This window comes from Calonectris borealis, chromosome 10, assembly GCF_964195595.1.
Source record: "Calonectris borealis chromosome 10, bCalBor7.hap1.2, whole genome shotgun sequence".
NCBI classification, from domain to species: Eukaryota; Metazoa; Chordata; class Aves; order Procellariiformes; family Procellariidae; genus Calonectris; species Calonectris borealis.
In genome coordinates, this window is record NC_134321.1 from 2,188,372 (window position 1) to 2,196,874 (window position 8,503).

Consider the following 8,503-nt stretch of genomic DNA (forward strand, 5'->3'; position numbering starts at 1 on the left):
GCATCTACCTTTTATTTCTTAAAAAATATATATATATATATATATCAGCAAAGGTGTGGAGAGAAACCCGTCTTAAGTCTACCTGACTGTGCATGACCAAGCAGTGACCGCTGCTCCACCCCTCCTACGCTTTCGGTGGCATTGCCACCACCGCCGCGCTCGGGGCAGCCGCGTCAGCCACAGACACCGGCGACTGATGGGGCACCGAATCAGTTCAGCTCAAACTCCCGGCAGTGGGGCCTTTGCCTTAAAAGCCCTTATGAGAAGAAGTACCATATTTTTATATCACAGACCCTAAAACCAAGTCTGCCTCATGGAATACTTTTTCACAGCTTTGCAATATAGTCACAGCTGACCGAGTCAACTGTTGTTCTGTAGATGTGGAGAGGGAAGAAGGTAAGGGGTAAAGCACAAAACCCTTCTTTTTTTTTTTTTCTTTTGGAAGTAGTTCTGAATCGCTAACCTGGGTGCATCCTTCATCCTTCTCCAAGCTACCTGACAAGTCAGAGAAAAGGGGATTTAGCTTCCTACGCGCAGTGAACCTTATCCCACACCTCAGTCCAGCCAATATATAAAAGTGAAAGTCTCAAACTAAAAAAAAAAAAAAAAAAAAAAAAGGGAAAAAAAGAAAAACAAAGTCACACTGCGCTTAGTCTTTGGTTTCCAAGTTCAAAGGAGGAATCTGCTTCAAAGCTTGAAGCAGAGCCGAGGAGTCGATAGGGGAATGGGCTGGCACGGGAGAAGGGAGTCTCTGGGGCATCAGCAGAGGCGGGGAGATTTTATCAGGGTTCATGAACCCCGTAAGTGCTGCGGCAGAGGCTGGGAGGCTGGGGTACAAGACAGGTACGGACGCCGGGTACCAGCACTTCTCCAGCATGGGCAGATAGGCTGTTGCGGACGGTGGGATCAAGTAGAAAGGCAGGCACAAGGGAGGCTGGTGAGCGTGGGGGCCCAGGAAGCTGCTGGAAGAGCCCATCATGTCGCTGCCAAAAGGGCCCTCGTCCTCCGGCGACTCCAGCCTGCTCCTTTTGGCCGGCGGGTCCTCAGTCTCTTGCTTAATAGAGCTTATTCTCTCCTGGACAGCGTACTTGAGTTCAGTATCCTTTTTGAAATACTGCTGTTCGGATTTGGAGTCACTTTTCTCCAGCTCTCCCCCGTACCCGCTGTCCGTGTCTGTGTCGCTGCCGCTCTGCTCCCCGCTGGAGTGAGCAAATGTCCTCTGGATCACAGGCACGCAGTTTTTCCCGTGTCCCTCCGCCACTTTGGTCAAGGAGACGGGTTTCTCTTTCAAGTCCACCATTTTAGGAGGGACGTCTCCGGACTTGCGGCCGGCTCCGCCCTGGAGCACCTCGGAGGCCATTCGGTGCAGATGGCTGACCAGCTGGGACGACTTCAGGTCCTTGCCATTCTCGTGCTTTGCCAGGTATTGCAGCATTTCCTTGGCACACATCTGGAAACCGGATCGAAACATTTCCTGGCTGGAATCAAGGTTTCTTGATGACATGTCACCTGAGGAAACATTAACAGAAAGAAATTAAAAATTAACAACGTGCTAAATAGTTCCATTACCATCTTCCAGGAGGACTGGAGACGATACTAAACTTCGGTTACAGCACAGCTCGAGAAGTGAACTTGATGGTCAACCTGAATTTTGCATGCATTTCCCTGATTTCCGTATAAGCGTACATTTTTATTTGAACATCCGTCCGTCCACTTTTACATAATAACTTTAAACTTATTTTTTAGTTCTGTATTTACTGTATACGCCACCTTCAACAGGTGCTGAAGTACGGAGCAAAGGAGTGAGTCAAGGTGGTGCCTTCCCTGGGAAACACCCCGGGGAAGGCAGATTCGCCTCCAGGCAGAGCGCTCCTGGAGCGCTACCCGCCAGCAGCTCCGCCAACCTCGGGCGATTCTGCTTCAGCTTAAAGCTCTCTTGCACTCCCTGTGGCTGTCAGAGCAGCGGAAGGCTCTTCAGAAAAACTAAATTTTACTTTATCAGATTCACGTGAGTGCCACATGTGAAAACAGAAGGAGGAAGTGCATCTAAAGCATGATAAGCTGATACACCGGGCCCCCTCTTCGCCTGCAGAACACAGGCTAGCTCTTTATAAAGAGACCTAAAACAGGTGTCTATAAAAAGCAGATTTGTATGTATTTTCAGAAAAAAAACCCAAACAAACAAAACTGGGTTTGATCCAAAGCTCACGAAGATGAATGGAAAAATTCGAATGGCTTTGGAGAGAACCTCACAGCAAACCTGGGCTTTGAATAAAACAACTTAAAATCCAATTTAATTTCAAAACAACTCCACAGGGCACTCTACATTGACCCTATTGAGAAATGCATCTTTTTTTGCAAAAGGTCATAAGCAAAGCAAGAGAAAACGACAGCGATTAAAGGCAAGAACGCCTGCCTCCTCCCTTCTCAGGAACGAAGTGTCACAACTGCATTGCAAAGACTCCGAGAGAAAGTCCATCAAGCGCACGCAGGTTCTCACACGATACGATTTGAATACTCACCCGCTTGTAAACCATTCTGCAAAGCAATTATTTTCTGCTGCTGCTGCTCAATGAGATTGGTTAGTGCTTTCACATGCTTCAAGGTGAGCTCGAGAACCACAGCCTTCTCCAAGTGACCCAGAGTCTGAAAGCAAAGGGACAGGTTGGCATCTGCCGTGGGGTCGCACGCACGCCGGAGCCTGACGGGGCTGCCAACGTTTTCCGAGTAACAGAGAAAGGACCATCGCAGTTTGGAGAAAAGGCTTAAAGGCAGTGCCTTGATGCTGAACAGTACAGGACTACAAACGACAATATTCCATGAAAATAAGTTAAAAAGCAGCCTCCAGAAAAGGCTACCACAGAATCCTATGGGTATTTTTGGACCAGCCGCATAGCTCGAAGAGAAGTATTTTATTTATCTGATCTGCTGCCCCTGCTGGCATCGTGACCTTAGCACAGGGGAATCCGGCCGGGGGCTCCTCTCGGCCGGCAGCGGGGGGGCGAGGGGGGCGAGCCCCGCGGGCAGCTCCCGCTGCTCATGCAGCCACTCGAGGACTCCACTCCCGGGAAAGTCTGGGATGCGTTTACATCCCGCCTCGGGCGTGCGGCCACCGTGGGGCACGGGACACAAGGGGCGGGGGCAGAAAACAAAAGAAAAAGAAAAAAAAAGAAACAACCCAAATCCCCGCTGAAACGGTAAAGACCCGGCCGCGCAGGCACCGCCGAGCGGGCTGCGTCCAGCCCCGCCGTCCCACCTACCGTCAGCTTGAGGTGCTCGGGCAGCAGGTCCTTCAGCTGGGCGATGCACTCGTTGATCCTGTCGCGCCTCTTCTTCTCGATCAGCCTGTGCGGCAGCTTGTAGGTCTCCTGCCGGGCCAGCGGCAGCGGTCAGCGCTCCGCCGGGGCAGCGCGGCCACCGCTCCCCGCCTCTTGCCGCCCCGTCCCCCCACCCCGAGCACCGGGGAGCTCCCCCGCCCGGCCCCGCGCGGGGAGCAGCCCGCAGGCAGCCTCCGCCGGGAAACTTTCGTCCCCCGGGCGGGCTGCCGCGCAGCCCCCCCGTTTACCTTGTTGTCCTCGCTCCGCTTTAACCCCCTCCTGGGCTTGTAAACTTGGTACATGTGCGCGAAGTCCAGCCTGCACGGGCGAAACGAAAGCAGCGAAATTATCCCCGTCCCCGGGGGCCGCGGCGGGGCCACTCCTCCCCCCGAGCCCGCCGCCGTCCGCCGCCGCTTACCCCGGCACGTCGCCGCTCTCCAGGGCGGGCAGCTTGCCCAGGCAGACGGGCGGGGGCTGGGCGCTGGGGATCCGCTCCATGGCGGCGGGGTGCGGAGCGCTGAGGAGCGGAGCGCGGGGCCGGGCGGCGCTCAGGGCGGGCTGCTCATGCCGCGTCCGCGCCGCGCGGGCTGAGGAGCGGCGGGCGGCGGCGGGCCGGGTTAAATGCGGGCGAGTGGGTGGACGGCAGCGACGTGCGCTACCCTGTGACTGCCGGCACGTCTGGCGGCCGCCGGGGCGGGCGCGCCGGCCCCCCCCCGCCCCCCCGTCACATGAGCCTCACGTGTCGGCAGCGCCGCCGCCGCCGCGCAACGTGCCGGGGGGAGGCGGGGCCGGGCCGGGCACCCCCGCGGGGAGCAGCGGCGCCGCCCCCGCCCGCGCCTGTGTCCCGGCGGGGTGCTCCCCCCCCGCCGTGGCGGATGGGGCCGGTGTCCCCCGGCGGGAGCCTGCGGGGAGGGGACGGGTGCGGAACGGGCCGAAGTGCTTCTGCCGGCAGAGCTGGGGGGGGGGGGGGCTGCGGTGCCTTACCCATCTCCTCCCACGGGTCGCGTAACCCCCCCAAACCACGAGAGGCGTGAACACGGACCCACATTAAATCTGCAGCCTGGGGACTCCAGCAACACGGGAGGAAATAACCGAGGGTCGCTATGAAATGGCCACGGGTAAACGCCAGTATCGCAGAGAAGTTGAGGACTTTCCATGCTTTTTGCAAAGCATCTGCAATTCTTGGATGCCGGCTGTTGCAAAACGCTGAGCAGGATGATAATGGTGTGTACCTGCCAAAGCAAACCTCTTCTCTTGAAGGGCTATGGTCATTTTCTCTGCTGAACGCTGAACAAGTAGAGGCAAGCTCATCTGATAAAAGGCGCGTTCACCAAGATAAGGTAATAGCAGAACTCCAGCACAGAGCCTCTGCTATCGCCTCGGAGAGCCCTGGTCCGCTCCACGTCAGGAGGAATCTGAGGTCAGGAGGTATTACGTGAGAGCACAAAGAGATTTTATATGCGAGATGGAGACAGGCCTTTTAAGGCTCACCGCCAGCTGAAGGTGCGTGTCGTTACCAGGAGGAATCCTAAGGGAAGTCAGAGCCTTGCAGAAATCTGCTAGCCGTAAATGTAAGGTTTGTAAAAAAACAAAAACCTCTTTACAAGATCCCAGCTGCATCCCCAGCATAAACAATGCAGCACTGTATCAGTGACACAGAGCTCCCAAAAAGCAGACGCTTAGGTTGTCCCTCTCAGTATGGTCTTCTCCGTGTTTTGCGTCTGAGCCTGCAAACCTGGCGTTTATGGCTGTGATCTGCTCACTGATCTCGAGGGTCTGCTGTGATGCTGCAGACCCAGCCCACCGCGGAGGAGAGGACTTTCGGACTGAAAACGAAGCGCTGAGTATAAATGGGGGCAGGATCACAGCTCCGGGCTGTGGACTTCTCAAAGCAGAGACTGTCTTCCATGCAGGCACTGAACAAATTCAGCAATAACCATCAGAAAAAATGGAAGTGATGTGTTTGTCCCTTCCTGCAGTTCAGGGGAAGGTAACCAGCATAAATAAATGGGTACTGAATCAGATGGTTCATTCGCTCTCTGCCCTGAGGACCCAAGCTGTTATTTTCCAAATAAAGGGGGAAAGAAATATGTACAGTTTTTAATCTGTCCCATCACTGCCCCTCTGTCCAAGGCAATAGAAATAATTAGAGCTTGCAGCAGCTGATTGCTAATGAAAAATGAGGTTTGGGGCCAACCTGCTCTGCATTTTAAGTTCAGACTCCAAGTGTACGTGGACAGTTTCATGCCCATGAATTGTCTGACTCCTGCATGCTCTTTCAGATATTCGGTACATTCCTGCAGAGGGTGGTGAGCTACAAATCAGGGTCAGAGGTAATCCCCAATTATTTAGCCCTTTTACTGTTCTCGTGCTTGCCAAACAATTCTCCATATCAGGATTTACTCATGACCTTAAGGGACGTTGCCAAGGATTTAGGAGTCCCCCTAAAAAGAGGATCCAAATGAAGCTATTACATTCTTGGGCATCAAGTTAGATTGCTGGAGAGTTGAATTACATTTTCCTGGGGATCAGTTTTCATAAGCTAGGCTGATGTAATCATCAATTTGCCTTCTCGATTTTATTTGCTGAATTATTTCTACGTGGAGGGTTCCTTTACAACGTACGATTAAGGCAGTAGCAGAATGCTTAAAAAGGCTTTATTTTCTAAAGCCATTCGTCGAGCAGCGGGTCTCCCGAACGCTGGTTTCAGAAGGGCTGAGAGTCACAGGACAGCGGCAGCTCGTGTCCAAGGGGGATTTGCAGCTATTTACAGACGCAGTAAAAGGTGAGGGTTGGGGGTTGGTTTGAAAGTGTGCTGAAGGCAGGCTGGGGGGGCGAGCTCCTGGACCTGCCCCTTGCCCGCGACTGTCCCCTTCTGACCACAGCGATCTGGGGGGGAAACATTCCGAAAATCCCTGGCACCGACGCCTGATCGGAGCCTATGTGGGCAGCGCTGGGAGTTAACAGATGGGTTGTGGATTCAAGCTTACGATAAGGTTACTGAGGGTGGTTTTGTTTTAAAATGTCTCTTACTTAATATATCCATGAAGGCCAGGCATGTGCCTGTGGCCTGTAATCAAATCGCTGACTCTCCCTCTCTCTTATTTCCAGCAATCTTGTTTCAGGTTACTGGCACCGGAGGTGAAAGAACAGCCACGTCTTGGCCCAGCAGCCGAGGCTGGACGCTGAGGTTATGCCGTGCGGGAGGTGCACGGACGCGGTTAGCCCTCAGCATCTGACGGACGACCTCAAGGCCTCGATAGTTAATACCCATTACTTTTTGCCGAAATAAAAGTTTCCGTGGGAGCCAAACTGCCCCTAAGAGCGCGGGGGAGCGGGGCGCACTCCCCACCCAGCCTGTGCTCAGTAAGCGTGGCGGCTCTTCTCCCGAGACAGGCACGTCTCCAGCCGCGGCACCAGCCTCTGGGATGGATGTGGAAGTCCTCGGTGGGCAGCAGGGTGCTGTCAGCTACGCGGGACGGTACCTCCGTCGAACACCCACCGCCTTACTGCAGCCTGAGGTCTGCCGTACTTAAGCATCTTGGTCAGCGCAGGATGCGTCGAGCCAGGAGCGCGCGGGATCAGCAGCTCCCAGGAGACCTGCACATCTCATTTCCCTGCCGTCCTAAGGCACGCGTAGGAGAGCCCGCACCCATCAGCTGTAGGAAGGGGGCACGGTGTGACTTAACAGCGTAGGCTCTGAGGAACGGTTTGTCACCCACCAGGGCTCTGCCTCGTCCTTCTGCTAGCCTGCAGGTAGTTGCAAAAGCTTGAATTTAGCGTGAAGTCTGGTAGTTCCAGCTGCGTGTGTGACTCACTATCTCAATAGCACAGCTGGCCACGCTTGCTGCCGCGATGAAAGGAATCGTCCACACGTTAGAATAAGTCGAGATTTAATATTGCAAGTACAAGCACTGATCACTGCTTAATTACATTGGTTTAGGCTACCATGGACTCTGCTTGGATAAAACACTGGGAAAACCTAGCGAGAGCCGTTGTCGCTGTGGAGTCCTGGGCAAGCGAAGGGCCCTCCCTCCGGCACTACCCTGGATCGCTGCCGGGCACGTGAGAGCTGCGGGAATGACGCTGGCACCGCTCAGTGAAACTTGCCCGAGGACTATTCAAATGAAAGCCATTCCCCTCTTTGAGCGGAGATGTTTGCCAGCACCCAATGTAGCAGTGGGAGGAATATGTAGGTGGAAACTATTTGGAAGTGGCAAAATCTGTGGACATTACAATTCATAATAAGAGACTTTAGCCCACTTTGATACTCTGTTTAATAAAACATGCCGGCTTCCCGGTGACATCCTGCCCTGCCTCGCACCGCCAGCCAAACCCAGGCAGCCAAGGGCTCACGCTGTTTAACCAGTTCCCCGCTGGCTGGTTGCACCATCTCGTGAGAAAGAACTCCAGGCGTGCACACCCGTGCACACCCATGCAAGCCTGGCTGCAGCCTGACCCTGCTAGCATGAGCAGAGCCCTGTCTGCACATGGCGTAAGAGCGATTTCAAAGGTAATGTCACCTGTCCCCTGCTGTGTGGCCTCTGCAGAGCTCAGGTGGGGCAGGGGACGGCGAGAGGTTACCCACCCCATTTGGAGACGGCAGGGAGCCAGCTGTGGGCAGGACAGCTGGACTGCCAACACATCCTGCTCAGGAGCAGGAGTTGCTTCCCCTCCCGAGTGACAGAGTTGTCTGGTGGATGCTTTGCACAATGGTATCTGATCACATTCCTCCTTCTGCCTAACATCAAACAGTGAGTCAGCGATGAAGCCTCATCAGATGTCTCTCTGCTTCGGCTTTCATATCTGAAAAGCAGAAAGGATGGTGCTCTGCAAGTATGCAAAGCAAAGAAAGTAGGGTGCCTTTAGATCTACGACTTAGAAAATACCACACCTTTTAACTACACCATTATTTATTTTTCGCTGACGTCCACATACCCCAGCAGGAATCAATATCACTGGGGCTCGCAGTCTAGGGAGATTTTGTTCTTTCTGGGGGATGCAGGTAACAACAGCTACAGGGCCAAAATGCATTACATCTGAGTCAAATATTAACATAAAAAGTATTCTGAACTTGCTAACTGGATTTAAAAAATTACCCCCCCTCCCCTAAAAATAATAATAAAATAAAGCCAGAAGAGGCAGAAGGGACCGGGATTATGTTCCTTCTACAGTTCATGTCAGGA

General features: G+C 53.8%; 1 protein-coding gene across 2 annotated transcripts; it reads right to left on the reverse strand.

Moving 5' to 3' along the window:
- Positions 1-419: 419 nt before the first annotated feature.
- On the reverse strand, positions 420-4,030 carry BHLHE40 (basic helix-loop-helix family member e40). Of its 2 annotated transcripts, XM_075158585.1 has the most exons (5): positions 3,736-4,030; positions 3,566-3,635; positions 3,261-3,368; positions 2,523-2,646; positions 420-1,509 (listed from the first exon to the last, which is right to left on the reverse strand). In XM_075158585.1, the coding sequence occupies exons 1-5, from the start codon at positions 3,813-3,815 to the stop codon at positions 650-652; spliced, it is 1,242 nt and encodes a 413-aa protein (XP_075014686.1). In that variant the 5' UTR covers positions 3,816-4,030; the 3' UTR covers positions 420-649. The 2 variants fall into 2 exon arrangements, with proteins under 2 accessions (XP_075014686.1, XP_075014687.1); XM_075158586.1 differs by lacking the exon at positions 3,261-3,368.
- Between the last annotated feature and the right edge of the window lie 4,473 nt (positions 4,031-8,503).

Excerpts from the sequence above, each read along its gene's own strand:
- BHLHE40 (XM_075158585.1), bottom strand. The coding sequence starts at position 3,815 with ATGGAGCGGATCCCCAGCGCCCAGCCCCCGCCCGTCTGCCTGGGCAAG. Across the intron at positions 3,636-3,735 it reads GAGAGCGGCGACGTGCCGGG|GCTGGACTTCGCGCACATGT; the intron begins GTAAGCGGCGGC and ends TCGCCCGTGCAG. Across the intron at positions 1,510-2,522 it reads GCAGAATGGTTTACAAGCGG|GTGACATGTCATCAAGAAAC; the intron begins GTGAGTATTCAA and ends ATGTTTCCTCAG.